This window comes from Eptesicus fuscus, chromosome 9 (assembly GCF_027574615.1).
Source record: "Eptesicus fuscus isolate TK198812 chromosome 9, DD_ASM_mEF_20220401, whole genome shotgun sequence".
Taxonomy (NCBI): Eukaryota; Metazoa; Chordata; class Mammalia; order Chiroptera; family Vespertilionidae; genus Eptesicus; species Eptesicus fuscus.
The window spans coordinates 33,487,600-33,505,737 of NC_072481.1; the positions used below are offsets into that span (position 1 = coordinate 33,487,600).

Here is an 18,138-nt window from a genome sequence, read left to right on the forward strand (position 1 = left end):
GTGTTTGGGGATGTCATCTTTGTTGTTTAGAGCATACGTTATCTATCCTTCTCTCATTCATTCATTACTCTGTTCAATCAATATTTTTAAAATACCTGCCAGGTGCCAGGCATTGCTCTAGGCATTGCTGGTGGTTCAGAAACCAAAAGTCATAGTCCCTCACCACTATCTAAATGAGGAGACATAGATTAGAGTGGAAACAAATCCCTGATCTAGGTGCCATGGACCATTCACTCAAAACATAGATATTGAACACCTAAGATATGCCAGATACCTTGAGGAGCAATGAAAGGAAGCCCCATGGCCTTTAGTTTATATACTTGAAGTAAAATGTAGTGCCTATGTCTTAGTGGAAATCAATTGTCATATCTGTGAGAGGTTTTGAATTTTGAGTTTTTGTATGAGAGACCAATGCCAAAAATAAGAATCCAGGGTACTCATCTTTCTGGGGCATTGGTTTCCCTTCTGTAAAATGAGGGAGTTGACTCTATATATACTCATTATAGGATTCATCACATGTGAGGCAACTTTCCAACGGACTAAGAATTCTGAGGGCAGGGGTCACCTGGGTCTTTTTCACTGGCATATTATAGGCTTAGGAAATGTTTGTGGAATTGATTACTCTCACAAGGGCCTCCTCGCTCTGAATTTCTGTGCTCCATTGTCGCTAAAATAAAGGCCCAAGTACGTTTTGTGGAATCCTAGAAGGAATGTTGATGAATTTCAATGCTGGATTCTAAAGAACTTCCCAGAATAGGTGTCCTTTGACTTGGACTTCAAGAGTTAGAGAGGGTTACAGTGGGCAGGGAGTGCTTTATAATCCCCACTCCTGGATTCCAGTGAACTTTTTCCTGCCCTCTACCCTCAAGGATCTACCAATTACTAGCTATGTGCCCTTGAACTCCAGTTTTCTCACCTGTAAATCCATAGGAACAATAATACATGGTATGCTTAGAAGAACACTGACTGTGGAGTCAGAATATTTGGATTGGAATCTCAGCCCCGCTGGAAAGTAAGTAGCCCTGTGACCTTGGGGAAGTCACTTTACCTCTCTGGGTCTGTTTTCCTACCTGCAGAATAAGCTGTCAGACTTCATGAGCTCTGATTGGTTTCTTCTAGCTGTAAAAAGTCTGCATTACAGGGTCATTGTTAGGATCCAATGAGATGATGCAACAAAAGTGCTTGTGAACTGTAGGGAGCTCTGTACTGTGGACTCTACTACTGAGGATAGATGGGTATAGCACCAAGCCACCACCAAGGGATCATGCTCTCCATTCCTCAGTCCTCGGCTTCTCCCTGGCTCCACTGAATCTCCCTGAAAAGCTCTCTCCCTCTGGTTTCCTCCCATTTCCTTGCGACATAATGGCCTCTTCTCCCAGCTGCTGCAAAATACAAAAGGCTTGGAGCTTGGGAGCTGTGGATGGGGGTGTGGGGAGAGCTAGCCTAGAAACTCTCATTACTTGCCTCCCTAGTGCTCATCATCTCCATCCCCCAATCTGGCCTGGAGGGTGTGAATTGAAGAGGGGGGAGAGAGGAGTCTGGCTGGGCACCTGCCCCCTGGTGGTCAGGTGTTTGGGAAACCACAAGTAGTTAGGCAAATTGACCAAACAGGGGAATGACTGGTCACTATGATGCGCACTGACCACCAGGGGGCAGGTGCTCAATGCAGGAGCTGCCTCCTGGTGGTCAGTGTGCTCCCACAGGGGGAGTGCCACTCAACCAGAAGCTGGGCTCATGGCTGGCGAGCTCAGCGGCGGTGTTGGGAGCATCTCCTGCCTCGGTGGCAGTGCTAAGGACCCCTTGGGGATCCTGGACTGTGAGAGGGCACAGGCCAGGCTGAGGGACTCCCACCAGTGCATGAATGTCATGCACTGGGCCTCTAGTCAGATATATAACAGAGCAAGATCCAGAGATAGAGGCCCCAGAGATAACCTCTTACTAGATGTGTGACCTCCCAAGTCTGTCACTGCACTGGGCTTCCCCCTATTGTCTATAAGATGGAAAAGAACTAGAAAGAGGAGGGAGTTTGTATGATCTCACAGACACTTTCCCAACCAATCCTGAGGTTCTAAGTGAGTTTTCCCTACTCAGTACATTGTCAGTCCTTGGGTTTCATTCACCAGCATTCTTTTTTAAAAAAATATATTTTATTGATTTTTTTACAGAGAGGAAGGGAGAGGGATAGAGAGTTAGAAACATCGATCAGCTGCCTCCTGCACCCCCCCACTGGGGATGTGCCCGAAACCAAGGTACATGCCCTTGACCGGAATCGAACCTGGGACCCTTCAGTCCGAAGGCCGATGCTCTATCCACTGAGCCAAACTGGTCTCGGCAATTCACCATCATTCTTATTAAAGTGTCTACCATGTACAAGGTGCTATAGTTGAGGGCCTGGGATTTAGCTAAACATAAGATTGGGTTTCAAGATGCTCCTAAGCCAGAGACTGTAATAAATGTGATGTGTGTAGTGATATAATGGCAAACCATAAAAGGGCAGAGAAGGAAGTTACTTTGTGGTGGAAAAGGAGGTCAGAGAAAGCTTCAGAGAGGATATGACTTTTGAATAGGTTGTGAATTGTAAAAGAGAAGGAGATTCCAGTCAAAGTTCCACGTATCAGCATAAGGCCCAGGGGTGTGAAGAATCATCGTGTTTGGGAAACCACAAGTAGTTAGGCAAAGCTGGAACTCAGTGGAAGAGTAAGAGGGAAGAAACCCTGAGAAGCTTGCACCCCATTCTATGGGCTGTGGGAAGCCAGGGAAGGGATTTGGACTTAGAGGGAGATGATGAGATTTGAATTTTAGTATGCTCTATCAAAAATGTTGCAGACACCCCATAAATCCATCCTTTCAACAAGTGTTTATTGGAAACCTCCCCCCCATCCTATGTGTCAGTGCTGTGCCAGACACAATAGTAAGCAAAACCAGACATCCTGTTCTTGTGGCACTTGCAGTTTGGCAGGGGAGACAGACCTTAATCAAATAATTACACAAATAAACAGAAAATTACAGTGGGGATGAGTGCTACAAAGGAGAAGCACATGGTGCCAGGAGAGCATGTAATTGGAACATTTGACTTTGCCAGGATGGTGAGAACAGCTTCTTTACTGAGCTGAGCTCCAATGTGGCCTCAAGGAAAGGCACTATGAAGGCTCTTTGGAATGGGCCTTGTGGCTTCAGTATCCCCATCCAAAGACTCAAGCAGGCAGTGTGTCCTAGTCATCCTTTGGTCTTCAGGACTTAGCCAACCCTTGCCACAGAATCAGCACCCAGTGAAGATTTGAAAGAAGGAAAATCCCATTAGGCACTTCAGGTATTTAAAGGTGGCGGTACTGTTCCCCAGAGAACTAAACACCTTCCTTCCTTCAGTCACCATTTCAAGTTCTCGTCCCTGTTGTGGTCATTCTGTTTATTGTAAAGATCCCGTGACAGGTGACTTAAGACATCAGAGATGTAGCCCTGTGCAAAGAGCAACTGCCTTCTTGGAGTCAGAAGCCCCTTTTCATCATTCACTTTCTTCAGGCCACAGTTGCCTCTTCTGTGGAATGAGGATATTGGTCCTTCCCTCACAGGAATTCTCTTGGAGTTAACTGAGATAGTAAGAAAAAAAAAACTTTGTAAACACGAAGTTCCTAAACAAACATAGGATTTAAATATTTGGAAGGCTGCCACATGAATGAAAAATTCGATTTATTCTTTGTGTCTCCAGAGAACAACATTAAGTCAATGGATAGAAATGACCACATGCAGATTTCAGCTCACCAGAAGGAAGAAATGTTCTAATAATCAGAACTAGCCATCAGTGGAATGGCTGCCTTTCAAGGCTGACACTCAATACAAGTATGCCATGGAAGGAATTCCTATTTTGAGTGAGAGGGTGGATTGAATAACTTTCAAGGTTTCCTTTTAACTTTAGAATTCAACAATCTAAGAGTCAGGACAAGTGAAGGAGCTGAGAGAGGGCATTTGTGACAGAGAGAGTAGCATGAACAGAAATATGGAACAGAAATGAGTATGGCATGTGTGGATGACCTTGAGGAAATTCCAGAAAGAAATGAATGATCTGTTTGGATTGATGATGCAATGGAAGATAGAGAAGATAACTCTATAATATAACCGTGTGTCAGACACATGTGGTTCCATTTAAGCTTTGTGGGTGATTTCCAGCCTTACCATCCAGTGGAGGGGAGATTGTTGGCCCCAGGCAATTTATTTAATCTGTGACCTTCAATTAATTTATATATAAAATGGGGGCTCGCCCTGGCTGGGTGGCTCAGTTGGTTAGAGCATTATCCATATACCAAAAGATTGTGGGTTTGATTCCTGATCAGGGCATATACCTAGGTTTTGTGTTCAATCTCTGGTTGGGATACATACGGAAGGCAACCAATCAATGTTTCTCTCTCACATCAATGTCTGTCTGTCTGTCTGTCTCTCTCTCTCCTCCAATAAACATATCCTTGGGTGAAGATTTAAAAAGTTAAATAAAATAAGAAAAGTGCCTGGCATATAACAATGTTCAACTAGCAGTTTTATAGTTGTATTTTGTTACTACAAATAAATGAGATCCCCGATGTAAAACACTTATCAAAGAGGCTGGCACATAATAGGTGTTCAGTTGATGTTAGCTCCCTTCCCTCTTGCTCATGTGTCTGTCTGCCACAGTGATGGGGCTGCTGGAGGCCAGAGCAGTGGCTTGCTCACCCTGGTGTCCACTCTCTGGCTTATGCTCTGCCCATATGAAGAGCTCAATGAATGTCTGTTTCTTAGAAGTAAATTGATTGCTCTTGATGACATGGTCTCTTTCCTCAAGTAGCCAGTGAGTCATGCCACTTTCTCCTTCCTGTCTCCTCTCTGGTTCTATTTCTGACTCTCATCAGTGGAAAGGGAATCAATGTTCATCAGAAATGATTTTTAAAAATAAAAGAGAGGGAGGGTGGTTTAGGGGCTATTCTCTGGGCTACTTTTCTTTGAGCACAGGGCTGTGACAGCAGGATTGTTGTTGTTTCCCATCTTGTTTATCTTTTAGTGAAATAACAATAACAACAATGTCAACAGTAATAGCAGCAGCTCCTATGAGCTTTATTGAGAATCTACTGTGTGCCTGGCACTCTGCCAGGCTCTCCCCATACGTTATCTCTCATCCTCACACAACCACTTCAAGGTTGGTCTTATTATCGCCACTTTACCGATGAGGAAATTAAGGCTTAGAAAAATTCAATAATGTGAAAATGATAAATTCCCATGTTTGAATTCCTATTATGAGCTAGATACTTAAGAAGCATCTTATTTCATTGAAACACTCTACAAAGTAGGTATTATTATGTCCAGTCCAGATGTAAGGAAGCTCAGCATTAGAGAGATGAAAAAACCAAGCTGTCCAAAATCACATAGGTGGTGAATGGCAGAGTGGGAGTTAGGCCAAGACCTGCTCAACTCTTACACTCATTCATTCCCTTTCTCTCTGGCCATTTTCTACTCTTTGAGGGAAACTTCGTGTTGAGACTCTAGCGGCAACAGATTTCGGCAGTTTTAATGAGATGGAAGTGACATATGGTATGAGTCTCACCCACTCCAGCTGGGCAGACCCTGGGGACCTGCTCCTGAGGCTGACTCTGGAAGTACCAAAATAATAACTGATGCCCATCAGGTACTTACTATGTACTAGGAACTGTTCCAGGCATTTTAGATATAATAACTTTCTTAATCTCCACAGTAACTTTATGAAGTAAGTTATTGCTATTATTCCCATTTTTGTAGAAAAAGAAATTAAGGCCCCAAAAGGTAAATTTCCCAAGGAGGGGATTACACAAGAACATGAATACCTGGAGATGGTGATCACTGGAAGCAATTTTTATGTGTGTTTTTTTTATTGATTTCTGAAAGGAAAGGAGAGGGAGAGAGAGATAAAAACATCAATGATGAGAGAGAATCATTGATTGGCTGCCTCCTGCACGCCCAATAGTTGGGACTGAGCCCACAACCTGGGCATGTGCCCTGACCAGGAATCAAATGGTGACCTTCTGGTTCATGGGTCGACGCTCAACCACTGAGCCATGCCAGCCAAGTTGGAAGCCATTTTAGAGACTGCCTCCCATAATCACAGTTGGTAAGTGGTAAAACAGGGATTCACACCCAGAAGTCTAACTCCAGAAACCATGCTCTTAACATCAAAACTATATGGCCTTTTTGTTTAACAGTGGTTGAATCCCTACTGTGTGCCCAGCGCTGTGCCAGGCACTAGGACTACAGAGATGAAACTGATTCCATGTCCAAGCTCATTTATTATTGTACGCCAGGATTTTCAACTAATGGGGCATCAATTGGTGACAGGACTCTTCTGTCAAAGAGCTGGGACACAGGGCCAGGCTCCAGGCAGAGATGGGGGACTAGAAACTCTCACAGGGAAACAGTATAATGCAGGTGGAATGAGAAGAGTTAAGACCTGGTGGTAGTGCGGTTGCTCAGAAATCCTGCCTGGGCCACTAGATCACCAGTCTGGATGGAAGAGTGACTTAATTCTAAACCCTAGAAGACAAGATTTAGGGTCTGACCTGCCAATTTGTGGGAGGAGTCTCATCTGTAGGTTCGCTGAGGAGCTCAGGAAGCAAAGGCAAGGGCATGGGAGGGGTGGATCAAATACGGCTGCACTGCTTCCATAGGTACACACACACACAGCTTTTATGTAGATACTAGAGGCCTGATGCACGAAGATTTGTGCAAGAATATGCCTGCCTTCCCCTGGCTGCCGGCACTGGCTTCCCTCTGGCACCCAGGACCCTGGCCTTCGCTCTGGCCACCACCTTTCGCCTTTGCTCCGGCCAGAGCCGCCTTCCACCTTTGCTCCAGCCCTGCCGCCTTCCTGTGGCTCTCTCCACCCCCTGCCCCTCCTCATAGCAGATGTCCTGCCCCGCCCCGGCCTGCGTGCATGCGCTGCCCAGAGGCCCAGAGCAGCCAGGGCAGGGCAGAACTTCTGCATCGTCACCATGGCGACAACACAAGCGGCCTGGCCTGGCTGCCGCCATCTTTGTCGCATCAATGTTCATATTCTCTCCTTATTGGCTGTGGGCGCCGCCATCTTTTGTTGTGGAGTGATGGTCAATTTGCATATTCCATCTTTGTTAGACAGGATGGCGGACAGTGAATATTTCTCTGAGCCCTGCCAGAAACATCACTGTTATCTTTGATTTCTCATCTCTTCATATCTAATTTTCATATCCAATCTGTCACCATGCCCTGTCATTCACCTCTTAAGTACCTCCTTTTTAAAAAGTTATCGATTTTTAGAAAGGAAGAGGGAGGGAGAGAGAGAGAGACATCAATTTGTTTTTTTACTTATTTATGCATTTATTGGTTGATTCTTGTGTGTGCCCTTTACAGGGATTGAACCCACAGCCTTGGTGTATTGGGACAACATTCTAACCAACTGAGCCACCTACCTGGCCAGTGCTCTCTTAAATACCTCTAGAATCTGGTTCTACTCCATCCCATTGCTACCACTCTAGTTCAAATCCTGATCAGGTCTCACCTGAACCACACTGCCTTTCTGCTTCCCTGGTCTTCTCCCTCCAGTCCATTCTCCACATCACAGTCAGAGTGGCCTTTCTGAAATTTAGATCTAATCATGTTAACCCCATGCCTCAAAAGGTGAAGTCCAAACCCCACAGCACACCACTCAGAGCTCTTCCTAGCTTCATCACTTACCCATTTCGATTTCCCACCGTTCCTTAAGTTCTTTTAGCGTACTCACTGACAAGAACTTTCTTCTGCCAAAAGTATGAAACAGACTGTAGAATCTCAGGGAGGGCGGGGGTAGCTGGGTGGGTGGGAAGAGATCAACCAAAGAACTTGTATGTATATATGTATAACTCATGGACACAGACAATAGAGGGGTGAAGGCCTGGGGTTGGGGGTGGGGGGCAGGCTAGAAGGAGTCAATGGGAGAAAAAAGGGGACATATGTAATACTTTCAACAATAAAGATTTTTTTAAAACACCTTTCCTTCACTTGTCTGCTTGGGAAATGTTTTTATCTGCTTGAAAAATTCTTCAGAAAAGTCCCTGTTGTCCTCCTTCTATTGACAGATAAACACATCTCCAGGCAATGCTTCTGGGCTCAGTGCAGATCACCTGTGGGAGTCATTAGGCTGTCTGTCACATTTCCAGTTCTCCTCTGGGGCATGTTATATGATTGCACTTTCTTGGCTGCTGGCATGTGACTTGCTTCGGCCAGTGAAATGGGAAAAGTGGAAGTTTTAGGAGCCAGCACATGAGTCATACACTTTCTTTTCCTCTGGTAGCTGCTCTGCCAGTCTTTATCCTCAAATAAGGATGACAAAAAGCAGAGCACCCAGCCAAACCTTGAGTGGATATGTAACAGCAGTGAAAAAATAAAAGTTTGTTGTTTAAGCTGCTGAGGTTTGTGCTTGCTTGTTACTGAATAACCCAGTCTGTCTTTAACTGATACACTAGCTCTGTGTTGACAAACCTTCCATAAACTATCTAAAACCACCTCAATTCGCCTTACCTGATTTGCCTGATATGTTTTCTTTATACAGCGTATCTGGTATAGAACCAACTGAGCTACCTACCTGGCCAGGGCTCTCTTAAAAATAACTCTTGAATCTGGTTCTACTCCATCCCCATTGCTACCACTCTAGTTCAAATCCTGATCAGGTCTCAGCTGAACCACTGCAAAGTTCTTCTAACCAGGCTTTCTGCTTCCATGTCTTCTCCCTCCAGTCCATTCTCTACATCACAGAGTGCCACACAGCACTAATTATCAGTTTGATTGGTATGTCTTTGCTACCTCTACATTTTTTTTGAAACCTCTACACTTTTACTGAGGTTTTCCTGAGGGCAGGGATGGAGCTTATTCCATTTTTAAAATATATTTTTATTGATTTCTGAGAGGAAGGGATAGGGAGAGAGAGATAGAAACATCAATGATGAGAGAGAATCATTGATCAGCTATCTCCTGCATGCCATCTATTAGGGATCAAGCCCACAACCAGGACTGGGAATAAAACTGTGATCTCCTGGTTCATAGGTCAATGCTCAACCACTGAGCCACACCTGCCGGGTGTTTATTCCATTTTTATGTCACACAAAGTATAGTTCATGGCCAAGGCACACACTTTGTATTATGTGTAGGAGTGTGGTAACCTTAATCAGTCAGTGTATTCCGGATGTTCAAGGCCACTCTGAGCATGGGAATCCTCATCAGGGTGTTCAAGGCTAATGTACCATACGCAGGTGCAAAAGCAAGAATTCAGACACTGCACAGGCATGCCCTTCTATAACCCAAAAGACTGGGGTCACTATTTGTCAAGAAGCCTCTCTTGTCTAAGTTAGTATAAAGTATGTTACTAACCAGCCAGTGTGGCTGACTCCTGTATAGCTCCTATTCTGGGGGCTGCGTTGTGGGAAAGACATGTTACAGACCAGCTGGTGCTGACTATTTTCCTAGGATGGCTCCTGTGTTTGCTACTGCATTAGCAAGAATTGCTTTGTCTAATGGCTCCTTTGTAGCAATGGCTACTTGGACTGCAATAAGATCTCTCTTATATACCCACAACTTCTCATGTCTTCTCTGTCTTCTAATGCCCGGCATCCAAGGAGGTCCAATCCCTGGCGGAGGGACTCGGACCCAACAGTTGGCATAGTGGAGTAGGATTCAAGGAGTGAGTACTCCAACAAGGAGTCAGACAGATTTGTTTTGAATGCCAATTCTGACATTGAGTGGGCAATCACTCTGAAAAATGGAGTAATAATATATACCCTACAGGGTTTTTCTAAAATTTGTAGATAACAGGTGTAACATATGTATAAATAATGGCATGCTATAATTATTATTGTTCCCATTATTATTATAGATGGTGTTCAATTAGTGCTTATGGATAAATCTTTGATTGATTGAGGGGTAGTGGTATGTGCATTGGACTTGGAATCATAAATCCTGGATTTAAGGCATAGCTTTTGTCACCAGTTTGCTTTTTTATATTCTCAACTATAATATGTAAATACTAATGACACCTACCTCACAGGGGTTTGATAAAATTTAAACAAGCTAATATAGAGGAAATGTTTTATTCATGCCCTAGCATCACACATTCTAAAACTGTATTGAAACAGATGATTGGCTGGCCCCTCACCTGCACCGACTGGACCTTTGTGAAGCATCCCATTGTGCTCCAGTGACATTTCCAACTAGACTGTGAGCTGCTTGAGATAAAGAATTGTCTTAGTAATTACTTTTAGTAAAAATGTTTATTTCTCCGTATGTAAGAGTAATACATGCTTATTGTAGTGAAAATAAAATTACATGAAGAAAATTAAAGTCCTAGTAATTCTTGTCTCTCGTACAGAGATGACTATTAAGTTTTGATGTGTTTCGTTTCAGTTTTCTTCTCTGCAGATATACTTACAAAACTGATAGCATATCACAAATACAAGCATTGTCCCAGGTCATTAAGTTGTCTTACAAAAATAAACATATATTGCCCTGTCCGGTTTGGCTCAGTGGATAGAGCATCGGCTTGCGGACTGAAGGGTCCCGGGTTCGATTCCAGTCAAAGGGCATGTACCTTGGTTGCGGGCACATCCCCAGGAGGAGGTGTGCAGGAGGCAGCTGATCGATGTTTCTCTCCCATCAATGTTTCTAACTCTCTATCCCTCTCCCTTCCTCTCTGTAAAAAATCAATAAAATATATTTTAAAAAATAAAATAAAATAAAATAAACATATATAAAAATCTTATAGTTGAACCATTCTCCTATTGTTGAATATATAATTCGATGATACGTTTTCACTGTCTAAATAAAGTGGTAACAAACATTTTTGTGATTAGGTATTTGATTTTACAATTTTGTAGGAAAAGTTTTTAGGAGAAGAAATTCTGGGTCAAAGGGTACAGATATTTTTAATGCTCTTGAGACTTTCAAGTTGATTTCCAAAAAGATTGAACCAAGTTCCATTCCCATGAGCAGGTGTGAGGTTGCAACTTCTCACTATATCCTCATCTATAATGGGAATTATAATTAAAAATAAGGTAAAAACCTTTTTTAACACTTTTTAAAATTTAAATTCTTTATTGTTTAAAGTGTTACTTAAGTCTTCTTTTCCCCCCATTGACCTCTCCCTGACTACTCCCACCCCCCAGCACATGCCCTCACACCTCTACTGTCGTGTTCATTGGTTATGCTAATATGCATGCATACAAGTCCTTTTGTTGATCTCTTACCCACCCAACAACCCTTCCTTTCCTCTTAGGTTGGACAGTCTGTTCGGTGCTTCTGGTTCTATTTTTGTTCATCAGTTTATGTTGCTCATTATATTCCACAAATGATTGAGATCATGTGATATTTATCTTTCTCCGACTGGCTTATTTTGCTGAGCATAATGCTCTCCAGGTCCATCCATGCTGTTGCAAATGGTAAGAGTTCCTTCTTTTTTACAGCAGTGTAGTATTCCATTGTGTAGATGTACCACAGTTTTTTAATCCACTCATCTGCTGATGGACACTTAGGCTATTTCCAAATCTTAGCTATTGTAAATTGTGCTGCTATGAACATAGGGGTGCATATATCCTTTCTGATAGGTGTCTCTGAGTTCTTGGGATATATTCCTAGAAGTGGGATCACTGGGTCAAATGGGAGTTCCATTTTTAGTTTTTTGAGGAAACTCCATACTGTTCTCCACAGAGGCTGCACCAGTCTGCATTCCCACCAGCAGTGCACGAGGGTTCCTTTTTCTCTGCATCCTCGCCCACACTTGTCATTTGTTGATTTGTTGAGGATAGCCATTCTGACAGCATCTCTCAGATGACTAGTGACTTTGAGCATGTTTTCATATATCTCTTGGCCTTCGGTAGGTCCTCTTTTGAAAAGTGTCTATTTAGGTCTTTTGCCCATTCTTTGACTGGATTGTTTATCTTCCTTTTGTTAAGTTGTATGAGTTCCCTGTAAATTTTGGAGATTAAATCCTTATCGGAGATAACATTGGCAAATATGTTCTCCCATGCAGTGGGCTTTCTTGTTGTTTTGTTGATGGTCTCTTTTGATGGTCTCTTTTTATTTTGATGTAGTCCCATTTGTTTATTTTCTCCTTAGTTTCCATTGTCCTAGGAGCTGTATTGGTAAAGATTTTCCTATGACATATGTCTAGTATTTTGCTGCCTATGGCTAAAATCTTTTCTAAGTCATCACCTGAGGATATTTCTTCCATTGCTTTTCAGAGAGTGGAAGGCAAGAGAGTGAAAGGGGGGGAAGGAGAGAGAGAGAGAGACATTGATATGAAAGGGACACATCGAATAATTGCCCCCCACTTGTACCCCAAATCAGGGGTGGGGAACGAACTGCAACCCAGGTATGTGCCCTTGACCAGGAAATGAACTCATGACCCCTCTGTGTGCAAGCTGACATTCTAACCAGTTAGCAACACTAGCCAGGGTGGTTAAAACCTTGTTGTACAATAAATATTAATTTACATTTCTTCTATGAATTGTTCATTCCCCTGGCTCATCTTTCTGTTGGGATTTTAATTATATTCTTATTAATTTCTATGAGGGTTTAAATATTTTATTCTAGTCAGTAAATATAATACAAGACACATAATAGGTGCTCTTATTAGTTAATTGTTCTGGGGACTTTTTAGGAACAAAAGCAAACTTTCTAGGAGGCTGACTCTTTCTTTTCCCACCTAGGACACAGCCGGGCAGGAGCGGTACCGGACCATCACCACAGCCTATTACCGTGGGGCCATGGGCTTCATTCTGATGTATGATATCACCAATGAGGAGTCCTTCAATGCTGTGCAAGATTGGTATGAGATTCATTCATTCATACATTCATTCATTCATTCATTCATCAACCTGTTCAAGAAAACCTAAAGTGTGGTTTAGGCCTTTTGCTATGGGCTAGAGAAATCTGGATGAATTAGATTGGCTCCTGTCCTCAAGGAATTCACAGATGAGATCAGTAAACAGGCAATGAAAATAACATGTGACAGGTTGAAGAGCGTCGCCGGGGCTGTGGGAACCCAGTGGAGGGCTCTGACCCAGCTTGGGGAGTCAGGAGAAGTGTCCTGGGGTTGCTGGCATATGCTGCATGTTTTAAGATGAACAGAAGTTAGCCAGAAGGATGAACGGATAAGAATGTTCCAGAAAAAAAATGCAGGTGTGCAAAGGCGGAAGGTAAGTTCGAGGACAGAAAGAGCAGAGGTCATGAAGGATTTTGCATACTGGGGTAACAAGTTTGGAACCAAAGGTTCAGATGAATTTTTTAGAAAGGTCATTGTGGCCACAGCAGTGAGTGAATCCACATACTGCTTCCCTATCAAGTTAGTCCCTGAGCTGGGCGAGGGGTCCAAGAGCACATCCAATCCAATCCAAGTTCGTGAAGACTCAGCTCACAATGGAAATCCGCCCAGCTCCCCAGCGGTACAACCTCTGAGCCACTTACATCTTTCTTCCTGGAGCATAACTCACAGGGAGAAGGGCGCATGGGGGTAAAGACGGGTTGGAGGGAGGGGCCCGGACCCAATGCCCCTGCCCGTGGGAAGGATGAGGATGGGGGAAGGTGGGACATCTGTGCTCTGGCTCTTCTTCAGAATCAGAGAAGCTGAGCAGGCCGGGCACACAGCAGCAGTGCTGGCCAGTGCCAAGCTTTTCTCCTGCTCCCTTTTGCCAACAGCTGCCCTTTGAGGACTTCCCATTTCCCAAGGAACTGTTGCCATGACTATGTGAAGCACTGTTTGTGTCTTGGGGCCTTGAGCCGAGAGTGGCCTTGCAGGCTGCCTGCTGCACCCACCTGCTCTAAGCAGCAGTCCAGGGTGCCACCTGCATGTATCTGCACGTCTGTCATTCATGGCCGTCTGCGTTCTCCTTCGCAGCCTTTTGGTCATCTCTTCTTCCTCCTTTCTCCCCCTTTTCTTTAAAAACTCCCCTCTCCCTTCTCCTCCTTTCCTTTCCCTTTTCTCTTTACTCCCCCTTGTTTTTCTCCTCCTTTTCCCCTTCAGTTATGATCCCCCCTCCCGTCCCCCATGGAGTGATCAGCTCTTTGTTTAAGTGTCTCCACGCTGCTCATTCCTTGTTGGCCTTAACCCCTTCCCTTTCTCCATCAGTCCGTGTTCATTCTGCCTCCAGAGCACAGTGACTTTAACACCTGGTGATGATACCTCCAAGAATAACCTGAGTTGCTAATCTGGGAGCTGAGAGTGGATGGGGTAGGAGGAGGGAGAAAGATGACGGGAAGAGTTGCATGAGGAAACATGGAGAGTTGGCTCTGCTTACTGACTCGAGGCTAAAGCCTAAGTATGTGTCTCTCCCAGGCCTTGGCCGTTGGGTTTTGCCTCTGAGAAACTTGGTCCCAGCCTAGCCTCCATCTGCCATCTAGGCCAACAGTGCCCCAAACGGAACCCAGCTCTTCGTTGGCCCACAACAAATGGTGGTGGAGTGAATTCCATCCTTTGAGGGAAGGGCTTCTCACCCTGAAAGAAAAGGTTGGTGGTGGGATCAGCTTTGGGAGCAGGGTCAGTGATGCATCCAGTTTGTAGTTAGAATTGAGCTAGATTTAGGGTCAGTGTCAGGGTAGGGTCATAATTTTAGATCTGCTTCAGGATTAACCGTTTTCTGACTTATTCACCCATCAGACATTCACTGTCAACTTCTCTGGTCTGTGCTCTTTGCAGGGGACTGGCACCCCAGAGACGAAGAAGCCTGTCCCTGCCCTCAAAGGAAGGACAGATGCATTCAGCCAAATGTAACAGTAGCCACAGTGAATGTGAAGGGGAACGAAAGGGGAAGAAATCATTTCTACCTGGTGGGGTGGTTGGGGACAGAGTTAGGTCCATCCCCACAAAAAGATGTCTCCACAATAGAAGGGTCCTGTTTTATCCCCTCTTTTAAAATGTTGTTTCTAATTATAGACGTAAAACATACTTTCTTTCAAAATTTGAATAGTACATAAAACTATCTTTAAAAGGTTTCATAATCATTGTAGATAAAAGAAAGCACTGATGACATTTTGGTTTCTACAAATAATCATGATCTAAGGTTTATGAATCACAGAGGAGGAGGGAGAGGCTAGCTGGGCCTGGGGAAGGCTCCCAACAGGGAACCTTGGGCCTTTGAGGACAAGTTAATGTGGGGAAGGGACTCCCAGTACAGGCAAAGGCACAAGCCATGGAAAAGCACTTGAGGGGAATGGGTGAGAAGGCTTGTAAAGTTGGAGGAAGGGTGATGAGGCTGGAGAGGCAGGAGGTAAATGGTCTTTAACGCCCGATTGAGGGATCTAGACTTCATTGCATGGGTAGTGGGGGAGAGAAAGCTTTTAAGAAAGGATATGGTCAGATAGATGGTTTAGAAAGAGCTCTCTGCCTGCTGAGAAGAGGGGTGGGCAAATCCATTAGAAGAGGGCTCCAAAGAGCTAGGTAAAGTTTGCAACCAGCGCTCGGGGATCAGCATCTGTGACAGCTAGTTGGGGCAGGTATGTCTCTGTCCTCAGCTGAATTAATTCATAGTAACTTGGGTGTTGCTATTCCCATGGAAGGGAATAGGTTTCTTCAAGTTTCACAGAGCCCTTTTCAGCCTGGGGGGTGTGTGTCATTAACATGGTCCTCTATCTGTCGCTCTTTAGGGCTACTCAGATCAAGACCTACTCCTGGGACAATGCACAGGTTATCCTGGTGGGAAACAAGTGTGACATGGAGGAAGAAAGGGTTGTTCCCACTGAAAAGGGCCGGCTCCTCGCAGAGCAGCTTGGTATGTACACAACACATGTGTCCACATTTGTGTGTGTGTGTGTGTGTGTGTGTATGGAAATGTGACATTGGGGAGATTGTGAAATATGTACATACTAGAGGCCCGATGCACAAAATTTGTGCAAGGGCCTTGGCCCCAGCCCCTGCCCGCCACCGCCGGTACAGCCCCCGTCCGCCGCTGCCATGGCCGGGGGCCTCTGCCACGGCCCTTGCCCGCAGCGGCTTTTGTCTGGAAGGATGTCTGGTCTAATTAGCTTATTACGCTTTTATTATTATAGATGTGCTCTATGTGTTGTTTTATTATTATAAATGTGCTCTATATTTATGTGATGAACATATAGCTCTGTGTTAGGTAATTTATGATTATATGCATATATTTTGTTACATTGAATATATAAGTAAAACTTAAAATTATGAACACTTTTTCACCAGCTCCTTCCACAAAAGATTGAAGGTGTTTTATAAAACTCAACATAGTACATTTTAAAAACCCTAATTAAGTGAGAAAATTGGAGCAAAGGAAAAGCAAGGGTAGGAGGTAAATAAGAGGAAGCCAGCAGTGACATAAGTATGTACATTGTAAATTCTTGGGCATAAGCAAGAGTTGGGCCAAAATATTGGCTTTGAGCTTCCTAGCAACCATTGCAAAGAGGGAAACATAATCAGTTACATGGTTCAGAGATGGCTCTTATATTAAAAACAGACCCATTATTCCAGAGAAGCACTGCTCTTCATTGGCAACTGTAGAGCAGACTCTATATGTGGCTTGTGACAATGTCCTTAATATCAAACAACCCTACAGTAACTATAGCACTAAACATCACGGGTTGTCTTACACTTTCTCCCAATGTAAACTGATCCTTCCTCACCGAAACACATTTCACAACAAAAGTTATTGTATGAAGGGAGGAAACCGTGTGGCTTTAAGTATGCAGCTCAGTGATGCTCTGGCTTTTTCCGAGGTTAAAGCATCTTGATTCTTGTGCTCCCTTGAGACCCAGGTGCCTTAGGTGTGTCTCAGTAGCCCCACAGCAGGACCCCTGCCAATACTTGCTTAAAATAGCAGCTTTTTCTTTTCTTTTCTTTTCTTTTCTTTTCTTTTCTTTTCTTTTCTTTTCTTTTCTTTTCTTTTCTTTTCTTTTCTTTTCTTTTCTTTTCTGTATTGGGGTTTAATGTAAGATCGACTTAGAGAAACCTTCCTCTAGTGCTTAGCTTTTAGCTAGTCTAAATAGTTCTCACAGCTTAGGTGTTGTAAGTTTTCAGAAGTAGGAGGTTTAAAGTTATACTCTCTGGCAATTTCTGAAGTACCAATAAATGGGCTGGTAGGTAGGTAAACTGTATAATGTCCAAGTGTGTTGTATATATTTGTATTATGTATGTTGTACATATTTATATTACATGTATTATGAGTATGTGTGTGTTGGGGGAGGAGTCCTATGGACTTCTTTCTCCCTTCTCCTATTCCCCAGGGTGTTCTGAAATAGAAACTAGCAAACTGTAGGTAAATAATGAAAAGGGCCTAGCTGGTTTGGCTCAGTGGATAGAGCGTTGGCCTGCGGACTAAAGGATCCCGGGTTCAATTCCGGTCAAGGGCACATGCCTCTGTTGCAGGCTCCCTGCAAGCTCCCGACCCTGGTGGGGGGCATATGGAAAGCAACCAATTGATGTGTCTCTCTCACATCAGTGTTTCTCTCTGTCTCTCCCTCTCCCTTCCACTCTCTCTAAAAATCGATGGAAAAGATATCTTCGGATGAGGATTAAAAAATAAATAAATAATAAAAAGGAAGATTGAGTCATCTTGGGTCGTACTGTTCTTATACCTTCACAGAGTTTCTCAGGATTCAGAAAGTACCTCCACCCATCTGTGGTTCGCAGAACAGTAAGCATGTTCTGCCGCCCACACCTAGGTGATCTCAGGCTATCTCTTTATGTCTTCAACCTGCTGTCCCCAGGGAACACCCAGCACGCTCCCTGGACTCTCTGTGCCCCATCTGTTTGGGATTTTCTCTTCTGTATCCCATTCCCCACCCTCATTCATCCAGTGAAACACCCCCTCACATACACACACACACACACACACACACACACACACACACACAGTTTTCGAAACAGCTCAAGCTGCACACCTTCTGTGAAGCCCTTCTTGGCTGCCCAGAGCTCTTTTCTTTGGGTCCCCACTTAATGGACCCCATACAGGCAGCAGTCACAGTGCCCATGGCACTTGGGTGCACTTGTTTTCTTGTCTATCTCCCCAAAGCTCCATGAAGCCAGGAAATTGATCTTATTTATCTTTGTACCCACAGTGCCTAGTTATATGGCCTAGCACTGAGAAGATACTGCACAAATATGTTTTGATTAAATGTGTATGTATTATGTTATGTATT

The 18,138-nt window shown here is 44.0% G+C and overlaps 1 protein-coding gene across 2 annotated transcripts in view; it reads left to right on the forward strand.

The window, feature by feature from the left end:
* RAB3B (RAB3B, member RAS oncogene family) overlaps positions 1-18,138 on the forward strand; it is a 70,100-nt gene that overhangs the window by 38,734 nt on the left and 13,228 nt on the right. For both annotated transcript variants that reach the window (XM_008139315.3, XM_054721424.1), the window contains exons 3-4: positions 12,699-12,817; positions 15,631-15,755. In XM_008139315.3, coding sequence (XP_008137537.1) covers positions 12,699-12,817; positions 15,631-15,755 — 244 coding nt within the window. The remainder of the gene's footprint in view (positions 1-12,698; positions 12,818-15,630; positions 15,756-18,138) is intronic.